This window comes from Capricornis sumatraensis, chromosome 6 (genome assembly GCF_032405125.1).
Source record: "Capricornis sumatraensis isolate serow.1 chromosome 6, serow.2, whole genome shotgun sequence".
Classification (NCBI taxonomy): Eukaryota; Metazoa; Chordata; class Mammalia; order Artiodactyla; family Bovidae; genus Capricornis; species Capricornis sumatraensis.
In genome coordinates this window covers 45,975,552-45,992,055 of record NC_091074.1, presented here as the reverse complement: position 1 = coordinate 45,992,055, position 16,504 = coordinate 45,975,552, and the positions used below count along the sequence as shown (strand labels likewise).

At 39.9% G+C, this 16,504-nt stretch overlaps 1 protein-coding gene across 1 annotated transcript in view; it reads left to right on the top strand.

Annotated features, from left to right (window-relative positions):
• The window catches only part of KDM4C (lysine demethylase 4C), a 400,505-nt gene that overhangs the window by 345,427 nt on the left and 38,574 nt on the right, over nucleotides 1-16,504 (top strand). Inside the window, exon 19 of the mRNA XM_068973756.1 lies at nucleotides 7,063-7,233. Within this exon, the coding sequence (XP_068829857.1) occupies nucleotides 7,063-7,233 (171 nt within the window). The remainder of the gene's footprint in view (nucleotides 1-7,062; nucleotides 7,234-16,504) is intronic.

The window sequence follows — 16,504 nt, the reverse complement described above, 5'->3', positions numbered from 1 at the left end:
AAGAAATACAGTTGACTCTTGAACAACATAAGTTTGAACTGTGCAGGTCCACTTATATGTGGATTTTTTTTCAGTAAGTATAATACCTGTCTTTTCATTTTATAGATCTTTAAATTAACTAAATGTGGAGAAAAGTTTGTGTTTGATTAGAGATCTCTGTATATGGCATCAAGAGTCCTCATTCTGTCCAAACTGTTTCAGCTTCCTGCTCTTGGTTGAGTCATGTATTAATTCCTTCATTTTTGAGGCAGAGAGAACAATGTGCAATTTTTTGACTGTGCAGGGGATGGAGGTGCCCCTAACCCCTGTGTTGTTCAAGGGACAACTGTATATAACAGAAACTACAAAGAGGTATGTAAAGAACCAAACAGATAAAATCCCATTATCTAGGGTTATATATAGCCAACAGTTTAGTGTATTATTTTCTTAGTAGATTTGATCCTGCATGGGTCCACTTATACATGGATTTTTTTTTCCGTCAGTACGTATTGAATTCTATACAGTCCATAATTGGTCAAATCTGTAGACATGAGTGCTGACTGTAAAGTTATATATATGAGTTTTCAACTGTGTGTGAGGGGGTCAGCACCTCTAACCTTGAGGTTGTTCAAGTGTCACTCTATTCTTTTTTCTTAGTTGTGTGTGTGACAAACCATCACAAAACTTAGTGGCTTTAAGCAACAACTCTTCAGCTACTGATTCTGCTTTTTTTGTTGTTAAGTCATGTCTAACTCTTTGCAACCCCATGGGCTGCAGCATGCCAGGCTTCCCTGTCCTTCACTATCTCCTGGAGTTCACTCAAACTCATGTCCATTGAGTCGACGATGCCGTCCAACCATCTCATCCTCTTTTGTCCCTGTTTCCTCATGCCCTCCATCTTTCCCAGCATCAGCTGTCATCAGTGAAGGCTGGACTCAGCTGGGGAGTTCTTCTGTTTCAGACTAGTTGCCTCATCCATCTGTGGTCAGCTGAAGAACTGCTTGTCTTCTTTTGGCTGGGTTCTCTCATATGTGTAGGGCCTCATCTCTGGTCAGGGTGGTCTCTCATCAGCCAGCAGGAGGGTAACTCGAGTTTCTTCATAGGACAGAATCTGTGGAGAGGGCAGGCATGTGAAGAGGCTTTGAATATGCATACCATTACTTCTGTTGTATTCTTTTGGCCAAAGCAGTTTAAGCCAGAAGACGAGCTGAGATCTGAGGGTTGGGGAAGTAGACTCCAGCCTTTGGTGGGAGGAGCTGCAAAGTCACATTTCAGAGGATGTGTGCAAACAGGAAGGAGTGAAGGTTTCTGAGCGTTTTTGCAATTTGTTGCAGTGTATATATGTGATTGCTTATTTGACTCTGTGATTATACTGGGGAGATTAAGCAAAGTGTCTCAAATGGTATGTAGAACAGAAGAGGCAGTCAATAAATAAATTAGAAAAGAACAGAAGGAAATGTAACTTCTTTAGGCAACTGCTCGAATTCCTTTCCTGTCACTTCCTGGTTGGTTTTATTTCTCCTCTGATGTCTTTCCACGTGTATTCCCCTGGTTGATGATACCGACACATGTACTCGTGATGGGAGAGCACCTGGTTCTGGGCCCCTCTTCAGCCTCTCACCAGCTTTGAGATCTTGGAAAAGTCACTCAACCTGTACCTCAGTGACTTCATCTATTTAATGAGAATGGTGATGGACAAGGAGTCCTGGCGTGCTGCGATTCATGGGGTCGCAAAGAGTCAGACACGACTGAGCGACTGAACTGAACTGAACAACTACAGAGTTATTGCGAGAGTTTAATTAAGTCATGAGTGTGGACGTGTGTTGGTAACATATCTGTGTTTTTTGCCCTAGTAACTCTTTGATGCTTTTGTAGAATGTCTATAACAATTTCTTAGTTAACATTTTCTTTTCACGTCCCTAGAATTTTGAACTGTTTCTATCTTTTTAAAAAGAGAAGTTGAGTTTTTTTCCAATTAAAGCACTATTCATTTCTGCATAGTGTATGTTAAAGAAAATTTGACTTTAACAATCTTAGCCTGTGCAGTTATCTTCAAACACCATAATCTGATGGAGCCCCTTGCATAATGTCCATCTTCTCCGATGAGAAATGACATTCTTAACATCAATAGATTCTTAGGCTTTTCTGACAGGAAGTAATTTTGAGTATGTATAATCAGTTATAGGATATGCTTGTCAATAAATTTTTCCTGCAAAAATAAATCAGAAGTCATATCAAAATAGCATTATGAAAAAAAATGTGTTTTCTTTAATACTTCCCATGAAATGGTCAGTCATGCTTGAGGCTTAAAAATTTTTTTATTTAGATGAAGGCAGTTTATTTAATTTGTGTGCTGGCCATCTTTCCAGCTAGCCAGTTTGCATAAATTTCATGTCCTAGCAGGAAAAAAAAAAATTGTTGTGGTCTAGAATCAACCTTTTCTCTGTCAAGTCTCTAATTTTTCTTTACCCTTGATTGGCTGCTTCCACTTCCCAGACCCTGTGAATTTCACCATAAACCTTTATTACCACCCCCTACCCACACACATGCCTAGCTACCCTAACAAAGAGGAACTTCTTCCTAAAACTCCCCTGTGTTTCTTTTTGCTCTTCTCTGGACAGTGAGTAATTAGAATCAATCTTATCCCATTTAAAAAATATGTCTGTACCTGTCCTCGTAGATCATTTATTTAGTTTTTCTTTCCTGTCTATTTATTTTTCCATTCGTTCATTCATTGTTTATCTGGCAGCAACAGTGTTGCATGCCATGGATAAAAAGACAAATCGGTCCTGGCGCTGACCCATGGATTTTGCCCTGTTACAGGAGGGATAGTCGGTAAAAGTGACATTTGACCAGAGCCTTAAGAGAGTTGTAAACAAAGGCTTTGAGGGTCTTGAGGGTGGAGGGAGGAGACCACATTATTTATGCCTTCCTTCCTAAGGACCATAGCCATGTGCCCCCTTTTGACAAGAATTAGAGTCATAAGAGGATGAGGCGAAGAGCAGAGCAGTGATGATTTAGAGCTGGCTTGAGCCTTGTCATGAGGAACCGTGCACTGTCATGCATGCCAGTTACCGGGGTACTGTAGGGAAAAGTGGTTTATTTACCTGGGGCTAGGGTCTCGTATATAGTCTCTTATAATGAAGCCGCTTAACAGTTGCTGAGAACTACTTGCTTGTGAGTCTAGACATTTTATGTACTTCATATTATTTTATAGCAGATCTTTAATGTAAGTATTTACTGTTCCTTCTGCAGATGAGCAAACTGAGGCTGATAAAGGTTATGTAACATCCCTATGATCACATAGTTAGTATGAAGCTGAGCTTATAATTCAGATCCAAAACATTCTTTCCTTAGAGCGTGAGTTCCAATTTTAATAAAATATGCATGCACAAAGAAACTAATATAGTAAATTACACTGCATGCCATTCTGACTATGAGTGTTTTTAAGGCCGTTTGACAAAGAGGGACAGTGTTTGAAAAAAATACACTGCCAACATTAAGCCCCCTTTGGCCTTAATCCAGGTCACTCAGAGCCACTGTGTTATGAACTTCACCTCCTACAGGCAGTTATAACCAATACAATTTTAGGAAGCATTCATAGGCTTAATTTCAGAGTTCCAGAATTCTACAAACTGTGCCTTCACTCAAATTTATTATTACATCTAAGTTGCTTTCTTGCTTTGAAAGGTTAGATATATTTAAAATGGTTGGACAGAGGAATGAAGTGAAACTAGGGAGTTATTTTGGCATACGTAAGGTACTGTGGCCCAGCTGTTAAAGATTTCTGCTTCAAGCACAGTGTGTTTAAATCACTACAGGCTCCTTCCTCTTGTGCTTTGGCAAAACGTTTACACACCTAACTACACCTAAAGTCAGAGAAAAATTTTCCAGGCAACCTAGCAATCAGTAGGGAATGATTTCAGGGAAGAAAAATATCCTTTTATTTGATTAGGCATGTGAGAAACTAGATGGCAGAGCTCACTCTGCAAAGAGGGGACCTTTAGGAACCTGTCTGGGAGAGTTAGCCTTCGGTCCAAACCATGAGCATCTTTGTCTGTAGTTCTGTACTCCAGGCCCTCATCTCCCACCTGGACATGGCCCTTCTCCCCTTGGAGTCACCTGGACCTGGATCATTTTTCTTCTGTACTTAAACCTCTCAGTGGCTCCCTTAGGCCCACAGGGTAATGTCCAAACGTCTTAGAATGGTGTGAGCTGCCCTACTTCCCCCTCTGCCCCATAGCCTGACCTCTCGGCCACAGGCCATTTCTAAACTCTTCTTTCTCCTGCTTCCCCTCCCATACAAGGCAGGATCTCCTGCAGTTCTCAGAATAGAGTGGGCTGTTTCCTGCTTCTAGGCTTTTGCTAACGCCCTTACTCGTTCCCTAATTCTGCCTGTGAGTATGAAGACATGCTAGAATATCATCAGTCTTGAGTCGTGCCACCTGTAAGATGACTTTATAGCACATACCTGTGTAGGCCTGTTCCGGGGAATGGGAATCAAGTCTTAGTGGTTTTGGTTGGAGTCCAGAGCACCAGGGGAGGTGCTTGGTGTCCACTGAACAGCAGCATGACTGTTGAAGGAACCAGTGAGTCAGTGACTCTCTGGGCATTTCTTCTTTAGTTTCCAGAAGGAAACGTTTAAGCATAGCACTTTATCTGTTTCCTACAAGGTGTTTTAGCTTTTTTTGAAATTCAAGGAAAAAAAAAAGTAAAGGCTCTAATTAAACCAAGATTCTGAATTGACACTTTATCTCCCAGTGATGTTATAAATAGCCCTGCCAGAAGACACTGGGTTAATGAATCCTGGCTTTCTGTAGGTTATGGATGACATGTCAGACTACTGTTGGTATCTTGGGGATTATGAGACTGTGCCTTCTAGGGCCCATTTAGCAACGGTGCTGGGCCTTCCCAAGTGCCTGATTCAGGAGCCCCCTAGTGAGTCAGAGCTTGTGGCATCAACAGTCAGGTTGATGAATGAGACTTGGAGATAGGGAGTAAAAGGGACTGAGCAGACCTCCTTGTAAGATGGTGACTCCCCTCTGCACCTGGCAGGAATGAGGTTTTTGTGAGTTTCTAACGGGAGCAACAGCCTTATTCTGAAAAATAAATTGCAAACAAATAGAAAGCCCCAAATACAGCAAGCTAAAATGTCTGGAGTGCTTACCATGAGCCTAGAATTTTGCCAAGCATTTTCCCGAAGCATTTATCCTGAAGTCTTCTACTTCATAGCATGGTATATACTGAGACCTAGTCCCTGGTTTTTCTTGGTTATATGTATGTACATGTATGTATGTATGTATGTATGTTTGTATGTATGAAAGTGTGTGCGTGTGTATGTATGTGTGTATGTATGTATATATATTTACACACATCCACACATTTCTTTGCTCTGACTTCGGAAGGGGTCAAGAAGCACAGATGCCTTTGTAGTAATAAGCACACCTAAGCACCTGGATCTTATCCTCTAATATCACTGCCCACAAAAATGACCCACGTTCCTCTGGGAAATGCTAATTCCAGGGCTGAGGCAAGATGATCTTGAGACTCTTATGAGGCCAGAAAGGAAGGAACTGCTAAAATATAAAAGGATGTCTTAAGGGACATAGGAAACAGATTGAAGAGGCTTCTTCTGGCCAAATCTGGGATAATCTGAGCACTGAAATAATTGACTGTAGTATGAATTACAAACAGTTGTGAAGGAGGAGTTAATAATCCCATACTGATGACGGATGGATGGATGGATGTGGGGAGAGTAGGAGGTTTTTGCTTAATAACTACCAGGCGCCAACCAGTAAACGTGGAGGGAGTACTGGAGCAGGAAAAGTCAGCATATCATCCCCATCATAGTAAAACTGGATCATGCAAGATTCATCAATGGATGCTATCTAAGCAGAAGTGTGGAGGAGCAGGATATTTGTGTGCCATTTAAGGCTCTCCCACAGATTGCTTATTAGCTAGAAGGGAAAAGTAGTGATTACAAAGTGGAAAAATTGGACTGCTCTTTGACCAGGATCAAAGTTAATATCACCATTGAAAGGCAGATAAACATCTGCCTCCAGATGTGGTTTCTTGAGAAGATGACAGCGTTGTCTGTGTGGTATTCTGGTCAGGAATGTATATCAGACTCTAATCATGAGGAAACATCAGCCAGATGCTCTGTTGAAAAAACAGGGGCAGAAGAGCTGGATCCTTCAAAAGTATCATGATCATATAAAGGCTGTGGAGATGTTCCAGGTTACAGGGGGTCAAAAGGACTTGGCAGCTAAATGCAGTACCTGATTTGAGACTGGATCCTGTACATAAAGAAATATTGGAATATGCGTCATCAATTAAAGGGTGGCATCCATGTTAAATTTATTAAAGTTAGTAACTGTGCTGTGGTTATGTAAAGGAAAATCTCTGTATAAAATACACTCTGATGTATTTAGGCATAAAAGCCCATGATTTAAGGTTTGGGCATAAATGCGTACACACATACAATAATATATATATATCACACATACAGTTATAAAATATATATATAATTGTATGTGTGTATGCATTTAAGCATATATATATATGCATATATGTGTATGCATATATATATATATAAAAACACATATGTATTTATATGTGTGTGTATATACACTTTAATTTACATATATAGAAGGAAATGGCAACCCACTCCAGTATTCTTGCCTGGAAAACCCCTTGAACAGAGTATCCTGTTGGGCTACAGTCCATGGGGTCACAAAGAGTCGGACATGACTTACAAACTAAAACAACAACATACACACTTTAATATGCATATATAAAGATATATGTATATATACACACATATAAGATAGAGAATGTGCAAAAACATGGGAAATGTTAAAATGTTAAAAATAACAATAAATAACCACAGATGTCAAAGAGTATGTTTATGTTTTGTTTTCATATTCTTACAACTTTTAAGTTTGAAATTATCCCCCAGTAAAAGGTCTAAAAGTTAAAAGTATATATCATGATCATACTAATGATTATCTTCTAAATAAATATTTCGTCTATTTGCTGTCCTCTCTGTTTCTTTTCTCTCCTCTTCTTCTGCTCCATCCTTAGAAATCCAAGGCTGGTGAGAAGGGCATCTCTGTGGGGCAGACGGTCATCACAAAGCATCGGAACACCCGGTACTACAGCTGCAGGGTTATCGCCGTGACGGCGCAGACCTTCTATGAGGTCGTATTTGATGATGGCTCCTTCAGCAGGGACACCTTCCCTGAGGATATTGTGGTGAGTAAGGCTCTGGGTGCCTGCTCCCCAGCTTGTTTTCTGCATAACTAAACTAGCTGAACCTCTCAGGAATCTTCATCTTGGTTCTTGGTGTAGCTCACTTCATTTAGTATTCAGTTCAGGTGTTCTCTTCTCCCACCACAATCCTTAGAAGTGTTGTTTTCTAGGAGGTTCCTTAGCCATCATTATTCTAAATAGTAGGTGAATTTAGACTCATCTTCCCAGATTCTTTTAACTGAATGAGAAGCGTATGTGGCCAGAAACAAAATGTGAATTCACCTGTTCTTATCTGTTATGGAGTTTGTATATTTAAATTCCTTTATTACTTTTTTTTCTTTATGCTTGGCTGGAGAATATGGCTTTTATTAATCTGACCTGACAGTGACATCTGTAATCTGACAGAAACATCTGTGCATGTTTCATATGGGAATAACAAAAATCACACAAGCAAAAGGCTCTTTTATTGAGTTTCTTAACTGTGGTCTGAAAGGCGACCCATATGTGCCTGTCTGTCTGTCTCCTTCCTCTGGCCCCTCAGTGAACACCTTGGGTCTTGTTCAGAGGAACTCTGAATGTGTCTCAGGGTCTTGCTTTTGAGCAGGATGTTTCACAAGCAAAGCAGTTTCAGCAGAAGGTTTTTTGAAACGGAGATCAGGGTTAGGCTTCCAGCCATCTTGTTATCCCTTGTTTATTTACGGCAAGTATCCATTTGAGGAGCCAGGCCTCAATAATGTAGTTGTAACTTCTGCCTTGTTCTCAGTCTGTGATGCTTTGCCCTTGTTTGTATTTGGAAATATGTTACTCTTTAAGAGTAATAAGTATGTATTTTGCATAACTGATAATTAAATATAACCTTTTGAGATTGCTCATAAACATTTCCAGAATATTGGTCTCCTGGGGCAGCAGAAACATTGATTCAGTCAGCTCTTTGTTAAGCTTACTTCTCTATGCCTTTAAGAGGGACAAGTATGTAAACAAAAGTTACCTTATTTGAAAGATTTCACAGCAAATGATTTAAAGAAATTAAAAATCCCAGGACTTGACCCTACACCCTAAGGGTGAATTGTGGGTTGTTTTTTTTTTGCAGAATTCTCCCTGGAGCTTTGCTGCACTGATGTTGCTCTTCATAAGCAGCAGCAGCCATTAGGTCACACGCTTGCCTTGCTAGCCTAGGCCCTCCCGTCAAGTGCGCAGTCCCCAGACACAGTATCTGCTGTGTACTAAGCATTGCACTGGGTGCTGGCAAAAAGAAGGTGTGATACCTTTTCAGTCTGGAGGGATGTGGGCTGGTAAATGCGTGCTTTCCAGACAGCACAGTAAATGCTATAGACGAGTCTGAAGCAGCTTCCCCACTGTGGGGATCAGGAGACTGAGTCCGAGATTCTACAGGGTCAGTAGGGCTGGCACTGATGGAGATGCATCACGTGCCAGGTTTGCTTCAGGAGCTTGACACACGGGAATCATTTCACCCTCACAGTCTTGCGTGCTGGTTACTACTGTTTTCTACATTTGGCTGCTGAAAAAAACTGAGTCACAAAGCAGTAAATAACTTTCTCACAGTGATATGCAGCTAGTAAGTGTCAGAAAGAGTGTTCAGTCCAGGAGATTGGCTCCAGAGCCTCTGTTCTTAACCTCTGGGAAGAAAAAGGACTTTCAAAGTGGGAGAGGGCGAGAGAGGTACTGAAACACACAAGCAACTCAAGCCCCTCGGTGCTTGTCAGACCTGCCCAGTTACACACTTATCTCAGAATCTGCCTTCTTTTGTGCAGGCTGACAATATTGAGCTGGCCAAAGACAGAAAACTTTGCTGGGGAGCCTGCAGGGGATAGAGCAAAAGAGTTGTGAGCACTCACCCCCAAACCTGAGCAAATAGTTAGGTCTTTATCCATGATAGTATGTAGTGAATCCTAAATTTCCTTTCACGTCACAAGCCTCCACACACCCAGTCAGTCGTAAGCTTTCTTGGAAGGTCTTCAGCTTGAGCATTGGAAAAGAGTGGCTGTGATCCTGGGAGTTTTCTGAATCCACAAGTCTTTCCTTTGATACCTTTAGCCCCTACTCTCTGTGAACCCAATCAAGTTTGGTTTGAAGTATTTGTGGGTGTTATGAGAACAAAAATTTGTAAGGTAGTTCAGAAACACCTTGGCATTTAAATCAACAAGAATAAAAAAGCAGAAATTCTTTACAACTCGATTAGCTATTACTTAGCATACATGATAAAGGCTTGAGGTTTAGCAGTTGGGGTGTGTGTGTACATGTGCGTGTCCCCAGCTCTAGCCTTGGAGGGAGTGGCAGTGCTCACAGTGGTATGAGTTAGCGGAGATTGGAGCAGGGGCTGCTGTATGAATTTGCATGAAGGATAATTTTTTCAGGGAAAAAGCAACTCATCTTTGAGCAGGTCTTCTCTCTTTGATCCAGCCTTTCCTCCCTTGACAACTCCCTACCATCCTTTCCCATCTGGTACATTTTTGGTTACCTGTTCCAGGCCTCTTAGACCAACCAAGTAGGAACATTTTAGTGATGCTGTATTTTCAAGTTATACACACTTTCTCATAACGTCACTGTTTGTTGGCTGCTGTGGCCTCTTCCGCTTTGTTCTCTTAGTGCTGAAAGAGACATCTCCAGATGTCTTTATTTGGTTGCTCCATAGGGAAGGTTTTATTTTTCCTTATAATATGGTATTAGAGTTCTCTGGAGAAATAGACCCTTAAATAAGAGGCTTGTGTGTGTTTAATATATTACAAGTAAGTATATGTAATATAAATGATTTCTGATAAGGGTATTGGCTCATTTGATTATGGAAGCCAAGAAGTCCCAGGATCTGTAGTCAGCAGACTGGAGACAGGAGAGGCTCAAGACCCAGGAAGAGCATCAAGTCCAAAGTCAGGAAAAAGCTGAGTCCCAGCTCAAAGCCAGTCAGGCAGGAGGAATTCCCCCTTATTTGGAAAAGGGTCAGCCTTTTTGTTCTCTGACTGAATGGGTCCTAGGGAGGATCGTCTGTTTTGTCTGTCAATTCAGTCACTAAAGTCATCCAATAACATCCTCAGAGACTCACCTAGAATAATATTTGACCAAATACCAAACATGTGGGCACCCATGGCCCTGCCAAGTTGATGCATAAAATTAAACACCACAAATACGTTGTCCTGGGGTGTTTAAGGAGACTGTTCACCTTGTGTTGCCGGAAGCTCTGAGTTGGAGGCAGAGTGTAACTTCCCTTTCTGTGAGGCCACCACAGTTTGGCTGGTTTGCAGCACTCTGCAGATCAACTCCACTAGCTATGTGCTCTGTCCTGGTCATCATCCAGATTCCCAAAAGACAATGTCATGGATTTTCTGAAGCAAGCTTTTTAAATTTAAAGAACTTCTGGGGATTGTTTGGGATCTGTGTTTCTGACTTACATTAATGAAAGCTGCCTGATTAAATGCCCTCATAGTATGTCAACTAGACTTCAGTTTGGTATGGGGAATTTGATGTTGTATTTCAAAACATAATGTGTGTAATGAAGTGTGTTGTAAATATACTCACATATTTATTATTTATTCCCATATATGATATTATGTAAATACATTTATATCTCCATTTTTCAGCCCATGCGGATTAATTCTTATGATCATCCCACTTCCACTTTTGCTATCCATTGACATCAGCGCTGTCTTCTGGGAGGTGGGAACCCCACTTAGGACCCTAACGTGGAGATAATCAGGAGATAAGAAAAATGCGACCAGCTTTGTTTCTGTCTCAGCATCTTGCAGATCATGGCAGAGTAGTTATTTGGGTAGAAACATAGTCCATATTCCTCAGAGAAACCTCGTTTTTTTAAGATGATATTCCTGTGCCGCCTGAAACTGGAGGTAGAAGATGATTTTCTCTTCTGTTTGTCTGAAAGCTCTCTAATCTGCCCGATATGCTTATCGAGTGTGAGTGCCGCTGGGAAGGCCCTTTCATCAAATGCAACTAAATGTCAGTGTGACTGGCTAGTGAAGAACTAGACTCTCTGAGCTGTGGGTACTTGCCAGCTAGAACTGCCATGAAGGTGAAACACAATTTCAGTTTCTTAACTATAAAAATAAAATCTAGAACAACGAGCTTAATTATCCCAAACTGTTTATTTACATAGAAATACAGGGAGGCCTGGCGTGCTGCAATTCATGGGGCTGCAAAGAGTCGGACACGACTGAGCGACTGAACTGATAGTCCTTTATGAAGCCTGATGCTTTAGTAAAGAAATACATTCCCTTATTTTTTGAATCACTTTATCATCCCTCCAGAAGAGAAACATTTAATGCAGGCTTGTCTATTCATGTTTGAAAATTAATTTACTGTGCATTAAAATACCTTTGTTAGGGTTATGTGACTAGAAGGGAGTGTTTGAAACTGTAGGGAGAAACATTCTTTGGACTACCTGAAAATTTCTTTCCAGACCTAGGTGCTTTATTTCTGTGATAGCCAGAAAAATGTCCCAAATATTTTGTCTCAACAGTACACCTGCAGAATGTGTGTATCAGTCCCGTTAAACTCAGCATGCAATCTGTAGCTGTCAGGGTAAGTAATAAAAGATGTATTGCTACATGCCTCCGTCAGTCTATGAAATTGCAACACACTTCCTGATGAATTTTTTTTGTCTCCTACTATTTTGATGGGAACGAAAGTTGCCCACTGAAGAGAATTCAATGAGCAAAGCAATTCCAGGGCCCCCTGTTCACCTTTGCTAGAACTTGAGATCCTCTGGCATGCCCGTGATGACACTAGAATGATGGCTGCTTGCTTTCGTCTGCACTTGGAACTCATTTCAGGGGAGGAGGATGGTGCAATGTGATCTGGATGGTTTTAGGACCAGCACTTAACATTCACCACTTGGCTTGAGAAGAGAAACAGGACCATTTAGAAATTTGACAGCAGGAGTCCATCACTGAAATTTCCATGAGGACTTGCTACATTTTTCAGCATCCGTTGAAATGTGAAAAAAAGCACAAGAACTATACTCTTCAAGATATGAGGGATGGATTGTCATGGCCTTTAGTTTCTGTGGGCTGTACAGTGGAAACCAAAATTCTTAAAGCTAATTTTTTTCTCAGTTATAGACAAGTTGCTCAAACTTTCAAGCCTCAGTGTTTTTGTTTCCCCACTAAAAAGGGAATAATTTATACCTTCTGAGATTATTGAAAGGACTAAATGAGCTAAATGTCTTTTTCCTCTCCCATCTAGTTTATGCTGCCCTTTCTGGTCTTGATGAAATTTGGTTAGAAGATGTGTACTTAGTACTTTGTTCCAACTTATTAGGTTAAATGAGTGTCTGTATAGGTGAGACTTCAGCTTATTTTTTCCACTTGTAAAGCAGTCCTGGTGTCTTTAGACTTTATAATAAATTTGTGCATGTATTTTTGCATTTATTCTTTGCATTTATGCATGTATTTTTCAGCATGTTTAAAGTGCTATTAATATTTATTGACTTTCCATGACAAACCTTGCTCTAGAGTAAGTTTGTGCTCAGTTCATAGATGTGATACTTGCCAGGTTACAAAACCTTTTGATTTGTGTGAGCTCCCCAAACTAGGGGTGGCAAGAGTCAGGACCAGAATGCAGGCTGATCCCCTGCCTTCCACTGTTTGTTGCCTCCATGCTCTCTGTGACTTAGCGTTGCGGTCATAGAAGACCCTGTACCTAACTGCTCAGGGTTCAGCACCCCCACAAGTCCCCACTTGGCAAGTGTAGGTGTAGGGGTAACTCTGGATGCTCAGGAGGCAAAGGAATATGTTGGGGTGGGGAGTGAGAAGCTAAGAAAATGTTTTCCTGAAAACTCTGTGCTATAGGGTCCTGGGAAGTGTTTTTTAATTCCTATTGGCACATAGATTTTAAAGTAACCTGGATTTTTAAGTTAGGTGAAAGGCATACCCAACCCCAGCCCATCTGTGTTACGTATGCTCCAGACTAATTGTCACTCACCAGTCCTAGTTCTTCTAGAATGAATGGAAATTTGCCAGAAAAGGCTCCAGGGACTTTTATCGGTTTAGGATTCTATAGGTGTGACCCATGGGGCATTTAACTGCTTGAGAGGGACACCCTTGCTTCTCTTTCCTGGCTGTAGAGTTGAGAGTCTGCCAAGTTCCTATTGATTTTTATATCCTTGCCTTTTATACATATTTAAAAAAAATCTGTTATTACCTTGATTTTAATCAACAGTTTAAAACTTACTTTTTTTAAGCCTTCAAATTCAGCTAACAAATTGTGTTATTTATGCATATAATGATTTTTTTACATAAACATTTAGAACAAAGTCATTTGTTTCTTGATTAATATTTTATAATGTATAAATGAACTGATGAAATTCTCACCACTTTACATTTAAGTAATCAAATTTCCTTGTACATCTTGACTGTGTTTATAGATTTAATATATAAAGTTCTCACAAATGTTATAATTTTTTTAACTCACTCAATGCCCATAATGCTGATAAGTCTAACATTAATTTAGTAGTTCAAATTCTATTTCAAAAAGCAAACAACACATACAGCAGTACAATATTTACAAAACATTTTACTGTGCCTTTATATAAATACAATTTACATTGGGTAATCTATTAAATATAATATGTATTTAAATACATTTTAATTGATATATAAGTAAATAGAATTCTCTGCCCACCAAGAGGGAATAATATTAGTATATTGGCTAGAAGTTGACTAAAAAAAACTAAAGAACCTCAGGCCATTCAGAGGCATAGAGTCTGGTTATATCTTTGAAGACTGAACCTGCAGTTGCTGGGCTGGGGCTTCTAAGTAAGGTCAGCTTTCATCTGATTCTTCAACTCTAAATTGTGTGCTCTTCACTGAGGCTCTGATTAGTTTTATAAGTTTCATGAACTGTCTCAAGTTGGTGGAGGTGGGTACTTACCAATCCCTAGAATTTTATTCTCTTTTGTCATTCTTGGGTGGCTTTTTGCCTTAAAGCCAGGGCATACTAATGAAATGTTGAAGTCCTTATTTGTGCTGGACTCCCTTTGTCTTTTATAAATTGTATGCATCTCTACCCTTGATTCTGTAGCCATCATACTGACAGTGTCCATTTAGCACTGGTGAACCTCTGAAGAAAAGTATGTCATTGCCCTGATACTCCACTCAAGAGACTGACAAGGTGTCTTCAGGGAAACTATTATGTTTTTCTTCAAATACATACCTCTTTCACTTGGCGGTATTTCTCTTTTGGCAATATCTCAAGGGGATTGGTTTGAGGAACTTCTCCCCAGGAGACAATTCTTTCCCATCCTTGTCTTTCCAAGGGAACTTAAAGGTATATAGCATTCCATCTTCACTCTAACAAAATCACAATAACTACCTTGAACTTGAGGGCACTGTTGCTAATTTCCAGGACTTTATCATCTCTTCTCAGTGGGCTTCCCAGGTGGTGCTAGTGGTAAAGAACCCTCCTGCCAGTGCAGGAGATGTGAGAGACACAGGTTCAATCCCTGGGTTGGGAAGATCTCCTGAAGAAGGAAATGGCAACCCACTCCAGTATTCTTGCCTGTAGAATCCCATGGACAGAGGAGCCTGGCTGGCTATAGCCCATAGGGTTAAAGAGTCGGACACAACTGAAGCAACTTAGCACGTCACATCTCAGTTCAGGGTTTAACCCCAAGGGTGGCATGATCCAAATCTATCTGTGTTTGGGAATATCCAATCATATCATTCTTTTTGACCTATATATTCAGTGCTATTTTAGGTACCATAGGGGATTCAGGATGTATAAGCATAGGTGAAGAAGTGATTCTGGGTATTTTGGAGGCAAAATAAAGTACCCAAGTGGGTTTGAAACACTAAAAAACAATTATCAGAAATATTCTATACCATGGAATTCTGGGAAGCTCATGGATTTTTCAAGTTTCTAAAAAATTTTATTGAAGTATAGGTGTCTTACAATGTGGTGTTAATTTCTGCTGTACAGCAAAGTGATTGAATATATAGATAGATAGATAGACCCATAGATATATTCTTTTATATATTCTTTCCATTACGGTTTATCACAGGATACTGAATACAGTTCCCTGTGATACACAGTAGGACCTTGTTGTTTATCCATTCTATATATAATAGTTTGTGTCTCCTGATCCCTAACTCCCAATCCATCTGTTCCACACTTGCTTCCCTCTTGGCAACCATAAGTCTGTTCTCTATTTCTTCGAGTCCATTTCTATTGTATAAATAAGTTAATTTGTGTCATATTTTAGATTCCACATATGCTTGATATCATATGGCATTTGTCTTTCTTTCTGACTTACTTCACTTAGTATAATAATCTCTGGGTTCATCCATGTTGCTACAAGTGGCATTCTTTCCTTCCTTTTTATGGCTGAGTAGTGTTACATTATATGTATATTACATCTTCTTTTTCCATTCATCTATTAATGGACATTTAGATTATTTCCATGCCTTGACTATTGTTAATAGTGCTGCTATGAGCATAGGGGTACATGCATCTTTTTGAATTATAGTTTTGTTTTTTCAGTTTTTAGGGGAATTTCCATACTGTTTTCCATAGTGACTTCACCAGTTTACACTCCCACCAACAGCAGAGGAGGGTTCCCTTTTTTCTATACTCTCTCCAACATTTGTTATTTGTAGATTTTTAAATGATGGCCATTCTAACTGCTGTGAAGTGATACCTTGTTATAGTTTAGATTTGCATTTCTCTACTTATTAGCGAAGATGAGCATCTTTTCATGTGCCTATTGGCCACCTGATGTTGTCTTTGGAGAAATGACTATTTAGATCTTATGCACATTTTTTGATTGAGTTGTTTCTTTTTTGATACTAAATTGTATAAGCTCTCTGTATATTTTGGAAATTAAGCCTTGTTGGTCATATCATTTACAGATATTTTCTCCCAGTCCGTAGGTTGTCTTTTCATTTTTATTATAGTTTCCTTTGTCATGCAAAAGCTAATAGGTTTGATTGTGTCCCGTTAGTTTATTTTTTCTTGTATTTCTGTTGCCTTGGGAGACAGGCCTAAAAAAACATTGCTTTGATTTATGTCAGAGAATGTTTTGCCTGTGTTCTCTTCTGGGATTTTTATGGTGTCCTCTTTTAAATTTAAGTCTTTAAGCCATTTTGAGCTTATTTTTGTGTATGATGTGAAGGTTTGTTCTCATTTCATTGATTCACATGGGACTCTGCAACTTATGACTCCATGGACTGTAGCCCACCAGGCTCCTTTATCCCTGGAATTTTCCAGTCAAGAGTACTGGAATGGGTTGCCATTTCCTGCTCCAAGGGAT